This window comes from Cryptomeria japonica, chromosome 11 (assembly GCF_030272615.1).
Source record: "Cryptomeria japonica chromosome 11, Sugi_1.0, whole genome shotgun sequence".
Taxonomy (NCBI): Eukaryota; Viridiplantae; Streptophyta; class Pinopsida; order Cupressales; family Cupressaceae; genus Cryptomeria; species Cryptomeria japonica.
Window position 1 is genome coordinate 206447565 of NC_081415.1, and position 19517 is coordinate 206467081.

The window sequence follows — 19517 nt, forward strand, 5'->3', positions numbered from 1 at the left end:
ATTTTCTCCATCAAAATTATGGAACAGGGCCCTGCTCAAGCTTGTGTTTAGGTTGCATAGGAGAAGTGGGTCTCCTATCAATCACAACAAGCTGAAGGACTCCTCAAAAGATCAAATTCTGAAGCAGCTATGACACATGTGGAGAAGATAAAGCTTCACTAGACACCATTTGTATATGCAACATATCAATGGGTTGGGACAATGGAGGTGTGTCTAACAAAGGGGTGATGAGGGGCAGCTCTAATTAAGGAGTATTAAAAACCTGCACCCATTTAGAGGGAGGTTCATCGAGAGGCCCCAAAGCAGCTAGAAGCAACATCGAAGAAGATGTAGAAATAGGAACACTAGACAAAGCATAAGCCAATGTGACAGAGCTGGGTGCCACAGTAGCCTATAGAGCAATATCGTACTCTTGAGCCATGACCCATCAATAGCATTTACACTCTTGCACACACTAATTACAACAAAGATGAGGGCCACTAGCTAAAGCCTGAGAGGATTTAGGAGCACCATGCTCTACAGGGGAGGCCTCCAGAACCATGTCAAGGATAGGAAAAGGCCTAACCAATTAAGCAAGAGGCGCATCTGAAATAGGAATGGCATTCACAACAACGGGAACCCTACCCCGGATAGGAAAAGGCCTAACCAATTAAGCAAGAGGCGCATCTGAAATAGGAATGACATTCACAACAACGGGAACCCTACCCCGCTTCGCTTGGGGAGAGACCGAGGAAATGGAGGGTGCTGACACAGACTATGAAATAGGAGTGAGCACTTTCCTTTTTCATAACTAGAGGGCCAAGGGATATCAGCCATGATCAAGATATTGAAGAGAGGGTAGGCCACAAAATTTGACAACATAGGTGTCTTTCCTTTGTCTGCACTAGGTGCAGTTGCAGGAATAGAAGACACCACTAGAGGTTGCACATTCCTAGGTGGATGTGGAGCTCTACTCAATGGAGTAGGCTTAGCCTTGGACCTCGACAATGAGGGGACATGAGGCACCACCCGCTCCATCACCAGAATAGATGGAGAAGAGGTTGATGTAGGGAGAGGCAATGAAAAAATAAGCTACACTGACTTAGGAGCCGATTCCCCCATCTTGTACTAACAATATGCATGATACATCAAATCACCATGGGGAAGCATGAGCCCCATCAGAGTAGGCAAAAAATGATCAAACGAAAAGTCCCCACAAGCTACCAAGGGTTGATATCCAGTGTCCTAGATGACATGTGATGGTATGATGAAAGAATAAGTATCCGGTAGAATACTGAGAGGGGGGGGTGGTGAATCAGTATACTGAAAAACTAATACAAACTTCCCAATCTAAAATTCAAACTCACAAAGTAAACTTTCACTTATCAAGATCAATACTCAACATCAACTGGTTAAATGTTATAACAACTTAATAGTAAACAACTTCAATCTTGTAAACATCAAAAGACTTAATCACATCTCAACATATTCAATCTCTCAATACTTCTAGTTATTATGCCTTATCAGAATAGTTAAGTAGTCAATCAAATCAACAAATAAGATCATAACCACAAAAACATTCACCACTTGACATAAATGTTTATATGTGGAAAACCCAAATAGGTAAAAACCATGGTGAGATGAGACTTACAAGGATAGCTATCTGAACTCTTCTGAAGTTCACCCTATTAGGAGCCAAGTCTGTTTAAGCTTTTACAATAAGTCATGTTGAGAATTGATTCTGTTAGTTATCACCCGGTTAAGGGATTTACAAAATTCTTTGATGAAAAAGAAAAATACCCTATTAGGAGTAACCTCAATAGAGGGTTTGAGAATCCAAGCTAATGGACCACCTTGTTAGATGATTTAACAAGTAACCAAGCTTGTTAGAGCTTACCTAGTTAGGGGATTTCAATTTTGTTGTAATTGTTAGAAAATAATAGGTTTTCTTGATCTGTCTGAATAGCACTACATTTGCTTGATCAGATCCTTTTAAGCTTCATTCTGCTTCTATACAAACTGAAAATCCATTCTCTGGTTAGACAACCACACACTCAACTGGTTTCAGCCAACACTTTTCCAACACTTTTACAAACAAATTCATCGACCTTAAATAAAAATCAATTATGCTGGTAACACAACACAAACCTAATTCTCTCATAAAGATTACAAACAAGTCGGTTCAATCTTGACCATTAGAAATCATAACAATCTCTTCACATTCTTCAAGAAAATTATAACCGCTTCATGATCACCACTTCATCAGACTTTGTAACTTATCATGTGCTATGCATTAGATTCAATCCACTTTGCTCATTCCCTAGACAGTCAAACAAACAAACAAACACGCCAAAAATAATCTGAACTTATCCTCATTCAATGATTACATGTGTCTGCATCATTACTGCTCATTATTAGATCTTAAACCAACAAACTTGATCAGTTAGGGTTTAACAAAAAAACAACTGTAAGGGTTTACCAGTTACATTGTGTGAGATTTTGCCAAGATCTAGAGGCAATGGAAAACACAAATTAGAGACAAAATATAGGTGATAGGAATAAACTGTATTCTATCAAGATGCAAAATGTGATCAACTGGATCATCAATTGTTACATACAATGAATATGAGCCTGCTTATATAGGCAAGGCTATATGGATATGTGAGCACACAAATATTACACGTGGCTCAATAAGAAACAAGGGTAGGTAGGAAATAGGTGTGGTAGGTAGGAGAAACAATAAAATATTTCACATGAGGTGGATCACCCACTGAAGTTGGAATTATCACTCCACAATAAGTGGATATGATAGAGTAGTAATAATATCAACACCATAAAAGGTGGAATTTCTCCTACACACACTATCCCAATGTGGTGCAAACACCCAAGTGTCTCATACCCAAACTACTATGAAATGCATTATCCTAAGTAAACTTAAGTAAGGTGTAATAATATCCAACATGAATAATTATTTACACTAACACCCCCCCTTAAGTGCAACTTAGGGGAATGCACTTAAGTCTACAATGCAACTAAGCAATGCAAGATGGGTCCCGACTACTAGGCCATTTTAGGTACCCATGTACAAATGCAAATGCATACAAACCAATGCAATGAAATCTCTCACAAAGTGGGGAGAGAGAGAAAAACCCAATGGGAAAAAACCCTCCCCCAAAAGAGAGATGAAAACTAGATACAAATAACTCTCATAGAAGTATGTGAGGAACAAAACCCCATGTGAGGAAAAATTCCCCCCCATATGAGAGAAGAAGAGAAGCTAGGTAGCCCCCCCTCAATGTAGAATCTGCACCAATGATAGAAGCTTGAGGATGAATGAAGAAAATTCTCCATGAATGCCAAACAAAATTCCTCCCCTTAGGAAGAAACAAAACCAAAGGTGTATCCATGAAGTCTCCCCAATCATGAAGGGAAGATGTATGAAAAAAACTCATGATGAATGAAGTCTATGAAAACTGCTCAAGTGTCCCCATGTCGATGCTAAAAGATACCCCCGCCAAAGGTGGTAAACTACTCCACATTGCTGAAAAAGGAACTCCAAGATCTAGTGGAGATGGATGTAGAACATGTCCCAAAGACTCACATGTCTCCTCAAAGCATAAAGAGACCTCATCCAACTAATGTACATAAGTATCCACAATCATGTCAACCTCGAATGAATGATCATGTAAAGAATGAAGAAGAGGGTCAAAGTGTTCCCTCACAAAAATCGAAGAAGGATCATCTTCATCAAAGAGAAGATGAATGTCATCAATGATGTCTCCCAAATCTGCAATGTAGGATTCAACAAACAAACCTGCAATGTCTGTCAAGTACTCATCCCATGAAATTGAAGCTGGAAGACATGAAATATCTTGTTGCACTGAATCACAAGAAGGAAAAGTTGTCGCACTATCCACATCATCAGGTGCAATATGTGATGTGATATCAATAGGAGGAGATGAAACACAAGGCTCAAGAATGGGGTCACATGTGAGAATCTCAAAGTTCAAGTACCCAAAGTTCTCCTCAAAATCTAAACCATCACAAGAAGTGTGATCATCATGTGTAGAATCATCATATGTGAAATCATCATCATCAACAAAATCTAAAAAGGAGTATAACCGAGATGCATGATCAACCACCCCAGTTGCAATGATAACTCTACTCTCCAAGTCTCTAATGAAAACTGACTCAAGTGTGAACTCCACAGTTCTCTTAGTTGCGTCATGTGTGATTTGATAGATGGAAAGGAGATTGTTTGTCAAGTGGGGTACACACAAGACATCATTGAAGGGGTTATCCCCAATGGAAATAGATCCTTTCCTAATCACATCCATGTATGTATGATTGCCAATCAAAATTTGTGGTATGGTGCAAGGCTCAAATGAAAAGAATAGAGATTGCAAAGATGCCATATAATGAGAAGCCCTTAAATCTAGAAGCCATCTCCCTGAATCAAGACTTGTAGTAGCACAAAGAGCTTTTCCTTTTCTTGTCCCAAAAGAGTGAGTCTTCCCATTTGTAGAAGCCATGAATGCTTTCCCTTTTCCTTTTGAATTTGAGGAAGTGAAAGTTGATGAATCATCCTTCTTGTAGATATTAGGCAAATCAATGTTATGCTTTTTGAAGATATGTGTGAGCTCATCAATCTCCCTCTTTGGTGAATTTTCCCTATTGGAAGAGAATGAATCTCCTTGTTGTGGAGAAGGTGGTACTTTGTCCTTAGGCTTTGATTGCCATTTCTTCTTGTTTGAGTTGTCCTTTCCTTGATTTCCTTTGTTCCCTCGATTTGCCTACTTGAGACTTAGAACTCTTAATAATTCCCATGCTTATCTACTTAGTTTGTTCCATCATCAACATTTTGGCGAAAGCATCAAATGTAGGCATTGTGTAGCTTGAACCCATTGTAATCTTATGGGTTTGGAAACTAGAAACAAATGCTACATATTCTTGTGGAAGTTTGCCCATCAAGTTGAAGATCAATTGAGTATCCTTCTTATCAATTCAACAATCCTTGAGTTGTGCCCTCAACTCTTTTTCCTTAGTGACATAATGTTGTATAGTATCAAAGTTCTTGGGATCTAACATGGTGAGATCACTATCAATCTGATATCCCCTAATCTCATCAACTTGACCATACAAGTCTTGAAACTTTTTCCAAGAATCCTTGATTAGAGTAAATTTCTAAATATGAAAAATGAGATCCTTTGATACATACTTTCTTAAGGTACCAATTTCCATGATATTTTTAGTGAGACAATCCAAGTGACTAATAGGATCATCCTTAGGATCTGTGGGAGCAACAATAGTTCCATCAATATAACAAGTTAGTCTTTTTTCCATAAGTTTACTCCATACATCAATTTTTCAAGTAGTATAATTATGAGGAGTTAAGAGAGGAAACTTAGGAGAACCCATAACAGCAAAAAGGAAAAAACAAAAGATCACAAAAGCACAAGAGACACCCCCCAAATTCAATCAATCAAAGTACCCCCCAAAAATGATGATTTTGGCACTTTACAAGTAGTGCGTGTACAATAGACCACTTGCAAACAATGGAAATGTGAAATTCTGATTTAAATTTTACAACTTCTCAAAATGAGATATAAGAGACTTCAACAAATACTACTAGTGATCTAAATTGAGATCCAAGCAAAATACAAGTATCAAATAGGCCAAAAAATGACCAAATACTGAAAGTACAATTTATACTCAAAATCACCGCAAACAAATGGCAGATTATGAAAGTAGACAAAAAAATATGCACTTTCAAAAAAAAGGGCACCTGAAAAAGAGTCTATATGAGCCCAAACGAAGCCTCCAAAGTTGTAAAAAATGAGATTTCACAATTTCAGAAAAACCTGTATCCGAAAATCAGAAAAATCCTGCAGCACTGTACAGATCACAAAATTATAATGCAAAACAAAAAAAATTGCTCAAACAAAGGAGTCCGGGTGATTCAGATATCACTATTTGAAAATTGCTTGCAACATTATAATTTCTGGAAAATTTCCGTCGCAGCTTCAAACTTCAAATGCCTCTAGATTTGGCCTCCGAAGTCTAATTTGGATGAAACAAAAGGCAAAAATGACTTTCTTGGACCTTCTCAATCCAATGGCAACCTCAAATTTGATCAATCAAGCTTCAATAATAACCTTGTAGAGCCCCTCCCTGATCAAGCTTCAGTTAACTCGGTTGACCATGGTTGACCTTACTAATAAATGCTATAATTCAATAGGATGGGCTATGTTAGATGGATAGATTGGTAAGAAAAGAAATTGAAAAAGGTTACGAAATCATTTCACCTTGAGGTGTACATTTTGATGTGTAATAGATACATAACTTTATATGATTCTAGAATAGGATATCTTGAGATGATGTATGTCATTATTGGATTTGCAAGACTTTACTATGATGATAGAAATAGGATGCATGTCTTATGTATGGATCAAAATTATGAGGATTATGATAATTGCTTATGTGGATCTAGTTGGATATAAGATATATCAATTTGTTTAAAGGTAAATTGTATGCAGAGTGTTTGATGTGTATTCTTATTCAGGTGTTTAATATTATATGAGGTTATTTGGAACTACTAATGTGTAATTGAGATGCACAGGAAAATTATCCATGTGACCATGGAAACATTATGGAGAACCAAACCTAGACCTATGTACGTTCGTAAAGCCACGAGTTGTCTATTTAGAGAGACAACACCCCGTATGTATCGTATTTTATTTGTGAAAGTAAATGTTGCATGTGTGTTAAATGATATTTATTGATTTATTTAAATCCAACAAGAGACAATTTCTATGTGTAATTTTGTAATGTATTTTATTGTGTCACTTGACACGTGTTGATTTATGTCTTGAATTTTGACTTGTCTCTTGAAGGGAGTTGTTCAACTATAGCTTTTTCAAAACATTTGAATGTGGTTCTAAATTTTCCTTGGGTAGAGAGTCTTTGGAGTGGTCAACATAGGTTGGACCCGAAATTTAACTTCAGATGGGTTTATAAGGGGTCAAATGGACTCCTAGGGGTAGTTTAAAGGTGTTTCCTAAAGCCCATAAGGTATACCTATGAGTTAGGAGTGTTTTTAGGCATGTGTCTACTCCTTTGTGACTATTGAGTCATCCCAAAAAGTGGGTTTTCTAAGATGTGCGAAAATTCAAAATTAGAAGGTGCCATCTAGGTTAGATAACCTTCCCTTTTGATGAGAGATCCTTTTTGATCTTTTTCTTACTTTTTCCTCTTTCAGTTTTAGAAACCTGTGAGAACTCTCACTGAGGGCTTCTCAGGCAAGAATGAGAGATTTTGTGGGTAATCACCCACTCTCCATTTTTGGAGACTATGCATTTTGAAAAGTTTGGTTTTTGGATTCAAAATTTTGGCTAAGTGTGGAAGGAAGATTTGTGGATTTGGGCTGCTCATCCTCAAACTAGTTCTAGCATACCTTTGGGCAGATTGAAGGTTGGTTCACCTCTTTGTTTTTACGTTGCATGTTTATGTTGAAAAGATTGCTTGTATGTAGAGGTTGGTTTCTTGTATTTTCCTTTGTGAATTATTTTTTGTTCTATCTTTTATTTTCTTGTATGAATTTTCTGTGTATTGGGGGTAACCAAGGCCTTCTACTCTTGGGAGAGTAGGATGGTCTTGCGAGTGGTAGAATTTTGACATCCCTCAAGTGAGAGACTCTCTTTATGAGAGTGAGCTCATGGGGTGTATTTGTGACACTTGCTAAATGGCTTAGTTTGTGCATTTGGGGGTCATAAGGGGAGAAAGTGTGGCATAGATGCCTTGGGGGGCATAAGGAATGAGGGGTTAATGATCTTATGAAATAACTTTGTTTGCCATGAGGTGGCATTGTGTTCTACCATTCTTGCAGTCTCCTCAGGGTATTTGGTCCACTACCACCCGTGTAAAATCATCACATTTTGTGATGAAGTGTAGCCTTGGTTGGGAAAGTGTTTGCTATATGTTTTCTCTTGCTTGTTGTGTTTACATGTCTATAACCTATCTAGGGCTTGGTTTTCTAAGCTCGAGGGTGGCTTCTAGTAAGCCTAGGCTGGGAGGTGAGCACTCCATGGTCATAGCCTATGATTTATTTGTAGGTTTTTTGGAAGAAAAGAAAAGGACAAGTAGAAGTTGAAGGATTTATTTGTTTGCAGAAAAAGATTTGGAAATGGAATATTTTATATATTCTTTTAGTTGCAGCAATGTAAAGGAAACTATATGTTGTATATATTTTGAAAGGAAATGTGCCTATTTTATTTAAAATCCTCATTTAATAGAAATGAGGGACTAGTTTGGGTATCTCACCCTCTTGTAATGTTGACTATATTATACTTTAAAAATGCCTTAAATATATGCATTATTTCTGTTAAATTAGTATTGCATAAATGAAATATTCTGTTGGGCTTTAGCTATGAAATGTTCTTAAAATATTAATGGTTGTATGCATCTTACTTTAGAAATCTAAAAGTTTATTTTACCCCCTTAAGCATTTGGATTATTGGAAATGAATGAAATAAGAAAGCTTGGATGTTAGTAAAAGAAAAAATTAAGCATTTAGTCCCAATCATTTATTCTCAAATACATATCATGGTTTAAAGAATTTACATGCATATCTCTAAAGTTAAATTTAAATGATTCTAGATTAATATAAGTTTATTTAAATCTGTCATTTACTTATTTGCAGAAAGTAAAATCTAAAGTTAAATAGTCTATCTAATTTAAATAAAAACATATTTATATAGTTGCTGTATAAATTTATTGAATTCTGTCAATTAATTAATTGCAGGAAATAAATCTAAGGTTATATAGTTTATCTCAGATTTTAGCAAACATGGAATTTAAAATAAAGAAAAAAAAATATACGTTGATTTAAATTAGAATATTTTAATCAATCTGTTTTAAAAGTTTCAAAAAAAAAAATATAATATCTATAATTTTGCGTAGTAAAGTTAGTTTGGTTTTCAAAAGCATCTAATATATATATATATATATATATATATATATATATATATATATATATACTACATTTATATATTTTTTTAAAAATGTGTTTATATATGTATATATATATATAATATATTTTAATTAAATAAATAAAAAAAATGCATGACAAAAGGGGAGCCTCAGCCTTGCGAGTCCCCGCTAGGCGGCCCCCTTCGCACTGTGGGCGGCGACCCCCAGCGGTGGCCGCAACCTACAGTGGGGAGGCTTTGGCCCCCCCTGTGGGCGGCATCCCACAATGGCGATGCTACCGAGCTGCGGGCTGCGTCCTTGTGGGGAGACCCCCACCCCCCATGTCCACTCCTCCATGGCCGCCATTCTTCTTCGTTCGGCCCTGCAACTCAAATAAAAGAAGAAAAAAAATTATAAAAGCCCTAACCCAAAATTTGGGGTTAGGGCAAGTATTGAGGTTTAAAAAAAAATATAGGGCATTTTTATAATAATAAAATTAGGGTTCATGGGTATATTGATAATAGTGTATGTTTAAAAAAAAAAAGGAATATCCTCACATATAAATATATAGGTGTTTAATAGATATATATGTATATATATAAATATAATCACATGTATATTGATAAATATACATATATATATTTATATATGTATGGGACAAATTGTGGATTTATTTATTTTATATTTTATATATGTTTTAAAATAAACATATGGGTATATTTAAAAATGTGGTTTTGAAATTTATATTATTATGGAGTTTAATCTTTTAGGATTAATTGACCCTTTTGTTGAATTAGTTAACTCCATTTTAATTATTGTTAAAATAAAATTTAGGCATTAATAAATCTATGTGCTAGGACTAATTTAATTAGTTCTTAAAAGCAATTAATGATTATTGGAGATTAATATTATCTTCGTCAATTATTTTAGAGAGTTTTGTTTAAATTAAGTTATTGATTAACATTGCTGAGATAATAATATTATTCTTTTAGAATTCTGCATTTTATTTAATTTATTTTCGCTTACTAGAGTTAGTGGTCAGAGTTAACTCAAACATAGTCAAGACAAAACTTGATAGTCCGTCTCGTATTAGCAACATTTAATGTTATTAGGTTGTTATTTAATGTTAATAAACAAAGTGCTAGGATTAATTTATTAGTCCCCCCAAAAAAACAATTAATGGTTATTGGGGATTAATATTAACTTTGTCTGTTAACTTAGAGATTATTGCGTAAATGAGTTTATTTATTTATTAAATGGTGAGATTATAATAATTTCTTTGGAAGAGGATATCGTGGTGGAATTATATATTTTCGAAAATAAGTCCAAGACCTTGATCTTGTGAACTCATTTAGCCTGGATGGAATCTTATACTAAATAAAGCAATTAACATTTTAATGTTTGACACTTCAATTTTCAATTGTTCGATTAATTAGAATTATTACGTTAAAATCATTTTAATAATTATTTTATAGATGCCAGATTTAATCAAGTTATAAAGGGAGGATGTATTATCATGGATGAAGGAAACTTGTTAGGAGATAAATAATTATTATTGAATCTAGTAATTATACTAATGCCTATTAGTAGAAGTCGATCTAATTAAGGATTATAATTTGTAACCGTAATAAAAGGGACATTCGATGTGAATATGTTATTGTCCCTTTAAAAATCATTTTGTTCCATTTGATTATAGGAGTTATCGTAAATTGATATGTTAGGAATATCCTGACTTTGTCGTATAGGAGTTTTATAGAAACCTAAGGCTTCTAGATAATTTTGTTCTATTCATCACTCACATTAGAAAAATATTTTATTATAATTTAAGATTTCGCTTGGAAGAACCTGTTAAGTTGTCACATCTAATTAAACAGGTTTTGCATATAATTAAGTGTATTGAAAAAAATTAGTTGTGTGTGTTTTTGCCCAAAAATTTGGGCATGACAAACCTGCAATAGAAAGCTCCAAAATACACAACCCCAAATAGCATCAAATTTCTCTCAATTGGCAAACCAATGACACTCTAATGGATCTGATACCATGTGAGATTTTGCCAAGATCTAGAGGCAATGGAAAGCACAAATTAGAGACAAAATATAGGTGATAGGAATAAACTATATTCTATCAAGATGCAAAATGTGATCAGCTGGATCATCAATCATTACATACAATGAATATGAGCTTGCTTATATAGGCAAGGCTATATGGATATGTGAGCACACAAACATAACATGTGGCTCAATAAGAAATAAGGGTAGGTAGGAAATAGGTGTGGTAGGTAGGAGAAACAATAAAATATTCCACATGAGGTGGATCACCTAGCGAAGGTGGAATTATCACTCCACAATAAGTGGATATGATAGAGTAGTAACAATATCAACACCATAAAATGTGGAATTTCTCCTACACACACTATCCCAATGTGGCACAAACACCCAAGTGTCTCATACCCAAACTACTATGAAACACATTATCCTAAGTAAACTTAAGTAAGGTGTAATAATATCCAACATGAATAATTATTTACACCAACACATTGCATAGAAAGGGTTTAACCTTATACACTGGTTTACCAGTTGAAATCACAAACTTAACATACTAGTTTACAACATCTTCCATAAAGCTCTTCCTACCGGTTACAAGCCAATATCAATAATAACAACAATATGAGCAATATCATAAATACCATTACTGGTTCAATTGACATCAATGACAACATAACATATCATTAATGCAATCTTCATGCAATTGCCAACAATCTCCCCCTTTGGCATTGATGGCAATACAAATATCAATGCCTCTGATTGCTGCTATGATTGATGAATAGGAATCCTAGTTTACATTACCAAGTATTCACCATGCTTTGTCTGTCTTCAGCCTGTCACCAGTTTCCCTTTGCTAGTCACATAATTCTTCTCCTCAATCACGTAATTTTTTTCCCCCTTTGACAACAATGCCAAATTGAAAGTAAAACATGTAATGTCAAATTTTCACTGTGCATCAACAACATACTACAACTTGATGCTCCCCCTATGGAATACATCCACTTCTTCATCAATCCATGCAAAATTTTAAAGTGATTCAAGGATTGATGCAACTAGCATCATGCTCAACTAACTTCATGAAGAGGGACAATCCCCAATTGACTTCTAAGATACTCAAAAGTGGTCTTAGGCAGACGTTTGGTAAAGATATGTGCAAGTTGTTCTTGGGTAGAAACATGCTCTAAGATAACATCTTTACATAGAATTTTTTCCCTCAAAAAGTGATACTTCAATTCAATGTGCTTGGTGTGAGCGTACAAAACAAGATTCTTAGAAATATTAATGGTAGTTGTATTATCACATAAAATGTTTATAGGTTCTGAGATCTTCATCTTAAAACCTTCCAAGATGTGCCTCATCCAAATAGATTGTGTGCAATTCATATAAGCTACAACATACTCAGCTTTAGCAGTAGATTGTGAAGTACAAATTTGCTTCTTACTACTCCATGAAACTAGCCTTCCTCCTAGAAAGAATGTTCCACCGGTAGTACTTTTCTGGTCATCAATATTTCCTGCCCAATCAACATTTGTGTATGCCTTCAAATAAAAGTTTCCTCCATATGGATACCATAATCCATAGTCAACTGTACCTTTTAGATACCTAAAAATTCTCTTTGTTGCTATCAGGTGTGCTTCCTTTGGATTCTTCTGAAATCTTGCAACTATACCAACTGCATGGGCAATATCCAGCTTGATGTGAACAACATAGTGTAATTTGGTAATCATTGACCTTTATTGCTTTTCATCAACAAACTTAGATGCATCCTCCTTGGACAACTTACAACCTGTAACCATTGGTGTTCCAACTGGTTTACAATCATTCATGCCAAAAGTCTTCAAAACCTCTTTTGCATACTTAGATTGAGTAATGAAAATACTATTCTTCATCTGATGTATCTTTAAGCCTATGAAATATTTTATTTCCCCTACTAAAGACATTCAAACTCATTTTTCATTTCATCTACAAAACTATTGCTCATGACATCATTACCTCCAAAAATAATATCATCAACAAATACTTCACTAACCAATATTTCATCTCCTTCAGACTTGAGATAAATATTACTATCATCACTAATTCTTGCAAAGCCTATCTTCATCACATGTGTATGAAGTCATTCATACCATGCTCTGGGTGCCTGCTTTAATCCATACAAAGCTTTATGCAATTTGCATACCATTTCTTTCTCATCAGTCAATGTCTAACCATCAGGTTGCTCTATGTATACCTCTTCTTCCAATATCCCATTAAAAAATGTAGAATTAACATCCATATGGTATACCTTGAACTTCTTATGGTCTGTAAATGCAAGTAAAGTTATGACACCTTCCAGTCTTGCTACTGGTGCAAAGTTTCTCCATAATATTCTCCTTCTTCTTGAGCATAACCCTTGTAGACTAATCTCGCCTTGTTGCGAACTACACACCATCTTCATTTAACTTGTTTCTAAATACCCATCTAGTACCTATAATATTCTTGTTTACTAGTTGGGGTACCAGGGTCCAAGTGTTGTTCTACTCAATTTGATCCAATTCCTCCTCCATAGCTTTAACCCAATGATCATCAACAAATGCCTCCTTAGCACTTCTAGGTTCAATGGTGGAGATCATGCAAGAGTTCTCTCCTATTCTTCTTCTAGTTATTACTCCAGCATCCTTATCCCCAATAATTTGCTCAAGACTGTGGTTCAGTCTTACATACGTAGGAATAACATGATAATTCTCTTTAGATTCAGCTTCTTCATTATCATCTTCTTCTGAATTTATTTGTTCTGGTTGAACAAGTACATCGAGATTTGCTTTACCAGTTTCTGATTTAATAGTTTCAGGTTCCAAAAGAAAAATGGAAGGATTTTCATCCTTTTTCTTTGAATTAGTTCCTTCTGAGACTTCAGGACATTCATCTACATGAACATCATCACTCTCAACAATTCTCTATGTCTAGTTGTTGAAGCATTTGTAGGCCTTACTCTTGGTGGAATAGCCAAGAAATATGCCTTCATCACTCTTAGCTTCAAACTTGCTTATGTAATCACCTCTTTTAATAAAACACTTGCTACCAAATATCTTAAAATAACTAACATCAGGTGATCTCCCATACCAATATTCATAAGGGGTCTTGTCCTTACCTCTTTTCATCAGAGTTCAATTCATTGTGTAGACAGATGTACTTACAACTTCTTTCCAAAAAATTTTCGCTACATTTCCTTGTATCAACATTGTCCTAGTAGCTTCAACCACTGATCGGTTGTTCCTCTTTGCTATACTATTCTGTTGTGGTGTCCTTGGTGCAGAAAGTTGCCGCTTGATACCATTTTCATCACAATACTTAGTGAATTCCTCAGAAGTAAATTCACCACCTTTTTGCCACTCTCTTTCTTAGATAAGGCCCTGAATGCCTTGAATTTACCAAAAGCTTCATTCTTATCCTTCAAGAATGTGACCCACATCATCCTTGAACAATCATCAGTGAAGATCATGAAATATCTATCACCTTGAATGCTTCTTGTTCTTATTTGTCCACATAGATCTGTATGCACCAAATCTAACAAGTGCTCTGCTGAGAAGGACTTGTCCTTGAAAGTTGAAGAAGTCATCTTTCCTAACTGACATTCTTTACAAAGAGCATTAACTGGTTTGTCTAGTTGAGGCAGACCTCTTCCTGTCTTGGACTTGCTCACTTTAACAATGTTATCAAAGTTTATATGACAAAATCTCCTATGCCAAAGCTAGATATCATCTATCTTTGAAATCAAATAGTTGCTAACTTTAGGATTAAGATGAAATAGATTACCTCTGGTTTGTTTCCTGGTTGCAATCAATTCACCTTTGTTGTCAAAGATTTTGCATATACCATTTCTAAACTCCAGTGGGTACCCTTTGTCATTAAGTTGTGCCACACTCAGAAGATTGTGCTTTAGGCCTTCAACCCAATAGGCATTGTCAACACTACTCTTCCCATTAAGAGAAATATATCCCTTACCTTTAACCATATAGGGTGAGTTATTGCCAAATTTGACAACACTTCCATCAAATTCCTTCAAGGAAAGAAATTTGCTCTGATCACTGGTTATGTGATGTGAACAACCACTATCAATGATCCAATCATCAAAGTTATCCATCCCAGACACTAGTGCCTTTTGATCTGATATCTCTTCCTTAATAGCTACAAACACAATATCTTCACTAGCATCATCATCAAATTCTTCATTAGTATTACCACTGTCAATAGCAATAAGACAATCTCTCTTGCCTTTGCCCTTATACTTCTCTCTTGTATTCATTTTCACTATTAGGACAGTTAGCTGCTATATGACCAATCTCGTTGCATGCAAAACACTTTAAAGGTAGTTTACCTCTATATTTCCCAATGCCTCTAGGTAGTCATTTTGCCAACAATGCTTCAAGTTCCACTAAGTTGTCTTCATCATCAACATCTCTGTTGGATCTAGATTCATAACCATGACAAGTATCTCTACTTTTTCTCACAGATGGGTTAGAGATAGAAGCTCTGAATGCAGATTTTGTTTTTTGTACACTACCATCATAACCGTTTAATTCAAAAGCAGTAAGTTTACCAATGATAGAGTCAAGAGTTACCTTAGTTTTGTCAATAGACTTTAGCTCCTGAATAGCTACAACTCGGATAGCATAGATCGGTAGCAGGGTTCTCAGTACCTTACTGATCACTATGGCATCTTCCACTTTCCCTCCTGCACTCTTTATTTCACCAACTATCTCTTTTATCCTTTGACCATACTACTGGATATTCTCAGCTTCATATATTCTCATGTCATCAAACTTTCCTCTTAGACTCTCCTCTTTAGCAATATTAACATGTTCATAACTGCTATAAATCTCTTCAAGTTTTTTCCATACTTCATACGCAGTTTCAAGACTACGAACATCTACATATTCAACATCAGACAGGGAACTGATAATAGCCTCTAATGCTTGATGATTTTATTGTTGTTCTTTCTCCTGATCATTAGTCAGAGTTCTAGTAGGTGCAATATACTTAGTTTCTACATGATCCCAAAACTGACTTCCCAAACCCTTAATGTAAATCTTCATTTTTTCGCTCCATATCCTATAATTATCTTTGTTGAACTTCAGATCTTCTTTCTTCATCATGATCTACAAGATCTTTTCCTCAAGCTGCTAAGATTTTAGGTTAAAGAGGACCTGAGATGCGCTGATATCAATTGATGGTATGATGAAAGAATAAGTATCTGGTAGAATATTGAGAGGGGGGGAGTGAATCAGTATAATGAAAAACTGATACAAACTTCCCAATCTCAAATTCAAACTCACAAAGTAAACTTTCATTTATCAAGATCAATACTCAACATTAACCGGTTAACTGTTATAACAACTTAATAGTAAATAACTTCAATCTTGTAAACATCAAAATACTTAATCACATCTCAACATATTTAATCTCATAATGCTTCTAGTTATCATGCCTTATCAGAATAGTTAATTAGTCAATCAAATCAACAAATAAGATCATAACCACAAAAACATTCACCACTTGATACAAATGTTTATACGTGGAAAACCCAAATAGGTAAAAACCACAATGAGATGAGACTCACAAGGATAGCTATCTGAACTCTTCTGAAGTTCACCCTATTAGGAGCCAAGCCTGTTAAAGCGTTTACAATAAGTCCCGTTAAAAACTGATTCTGTTAGTAGTCACCCAGTTAAGGGATTTACAAAATGCCATGATGAAAAAGAAAAATACCCTATTAGGAGTAACCTCGATAGAGGGTTTGAGAATCCAAGCTAATGGACCACATTGTTAGAGGATTTAAGAAGTAACCAAGCTTGTTAGAGCTTACCCAGTTAGGGGATTTCAATTCTATTGTAATTGTTAGAAAACAATAGGTTATCTTGATCTGTCTCAATAGCACTACATTTGCTTGATCAGATCCGTTTAAGCTTTAATCTGCTTCTATACAAACTACAGATCTATTCTTTGGTTAGGCAACCACACACTTAATTGGTTTTAGCCAAAACTTTGCCAACAATTTTACAAACAACTTCATCGACCTTAAATACAAATCAATTAGGTCGGTAATACAACAAAAACCTAATTCTCTCATAGAGATTACAAACAAGTTGGTTCAATCTTGAGCGCTAGAAATCATAACAATCTCTTCACATTCTTCAAGAAAATTCCAACCATTCCATGATCACCACTTCATCGGACTTTGTAACTCATCAGGCACTATGCATTAGATGCAATCCACTTTGCTCATTCCCTAGACAATCAAATAAACAAACAAACATGCCAAAACAATATGAATTTATCCTCATTCAATGATCACATGTTTTTCCATCATTATAGCTCATCATTAGATCTTAAACCAACAAACTTGATTGGTTAGGGTTTAACAAAAAAACAACTGGTAGGGTTTACTTGTTACATTGCATAGAAAGGGTTTAACCTTATACACCGATTTATCGGTTCAACTCACAAACTTAACATACCGGTTTACAACATCTTCCATAAAGCTCTTCCTACCGGTTACAAGCCAATATCAACAATATCATAAATACCATTACGGTTCAATTGACATCAATGACAACATAACATATCATTAATGCAATCTTCATGCAAATGCCAACAACATGTACCAAACCCTCATGGGGAAACTTAAGGTATTTATGAATCACTGATGGGATGACCTCCATAGAAATTAATTAGGGAATACCTAGCTTAGCTCTGAAGAGGTCCGACTCAGGAATGATCATAAATGTGGAAGATATAGGCTTGGGTCCCACAAGGACCATCAAGGTGATATTACCCAAATGAGGGATGGAGAAGCCATCGTGTGTCCTTAGGGTCGCTCAACACTCATCCTATGTAAGCCTATGCCAACCATTCACAAATAGAGTCCTTCATAATGAAATCGACCCTGCATAACGATTCAACCATCACACCCATGACAGTTTGGCCATTCAGTTTGGTAGGGATGTATAAAGGAGCAATCTCTCCCTAATACAGAGCATCCAGAGGGGTGAATGGAAAGGACACGTAAGACACCTTTCTCTTCTAACTAGGAGGTGAGAAAATAGGAGTGATGGTGACCATGTTCATAAATGGACCATCATCCAAAGAAGGATCTAATGCAGAGATGAAATTTTCTGAATGCGAGGGAAAGGGGTTGGTATAGATTTACAAATCCTTGTTAGCTTGATCAACAAATTTGTTTGACCTATTTTTCTGTGCATCAACTTTGATTGCACCACTATTGATGTGGTTCTGGACAATGTGTCAAAGATGATAACATCACTCAGTGTCATGGATAGGCACATGATGGTAATGGCAGAATTTGGATCCATTGTACCAATGCGGATAAGGTATGCTATCAAACAATGATCTAATATTAGGAAGGGTGATTATATTGTGATTCAACAATCATTGTATTATTCTCAAATAAGAGATTCAATTTCGGGAAGACTATTTTTTTGCGATCCTTGTGCAATAGCTGTCAGAGGAACAATCACAACATTGGCTATGACTTTATTCTTCTTAGACCCTTATGTGGGCATGCCTACAAAGGACCCACCACAAGGGTTCAAAGTACAATCTCCAAACTGTGACATGGTGTGCTAGTAGTCCGTAAGCATGGAACACATGTTAGAAAAGTTTCAATGCCGATAAACACCATCTTCAAATCACTATCTGGTAGGGAAAAGGGGATCCTATTAGAGATAAATTGTTATCTCAAGATAAAATTGATAATATTTTCATTAGGTTTTTATTTACAATGAACAAGGTCATCGATGGTGACCCTGCTGCCAATGTTAGCCCAAAATTGTTTAAGAAACAAATCCATGAGCTGATCAAAGGTACAAATATAGTGATCTGATAAAGAGCTATACCATTCTAATGCAGTTCCCTTAAGAGACCGCAAGAATAGCTTAAATAGAATGAAGTCCAAATTATGATAGTCACTACACGTGGTCATGAAGGAATCAATGTGCATATTAGGCTCCCCATCACCATTTAACTTATTGAACTTCAATGACTCAACATTGGAAGGAAGGACATTGTTCACGATGGTGATGTCGAGGAGACTCTTCTTGTAATATGCTAGCATGGATGACTAACTAGAGGCAGAGGCCAAGTTGGTTAACTATAACTACAACTGGCCCATGTTTTGTAAGATGGTGTTCAAGACTGGATTAGTGGATGGAGGAGGCAAATGTGGGCCAGATGCGCCACCACCTCCACCGACATCTCCAAGGAAACCACCACCACCAGCAAAGGTAGTACTAGTGTTGATCATAGAGAATTGAGATGTAGAAGAGGTAGAGGTAGAGGTAAAGCTACTAAACATACCTATATACCCCAAGGGAGTGGTTGATGCATTGATGCTAAGAATGGTAGGCCCAGGGTCGACCATGTGCACTATCAAATTGGGTATGTCAACACCTAACTGTGAACCACAAGTGTCAAACTAGATATCCTGTGGGGGTGGATCTACCAAGGGTACATGGTTTTTAATGATCA

The 19517-nt window shown here is 35.6% G+C and overlaps 1 protein-coding gene across 1 annotated transcript in view; it reads right to left on the minus strand.

The window, feature by feature from the left end:
* Nucleotides 1-9241: 9241 nt before the first annotated feature.
* Nucleotides 9242-19517, minus strand: part of LOC131860134 (uncharacterized) — a 107056-nt gene continuing 96780 nt past the window's right edge. The window contains exon 5 of the mRNA XM_059214507.1: nt 9242-9328. Within this exon, the coding sequence (XP_059070490.1) occupies nt 9242-9328 (87 nt within the window). The remainder of the gene's footprint in view (nt 9329-19517) is intronic.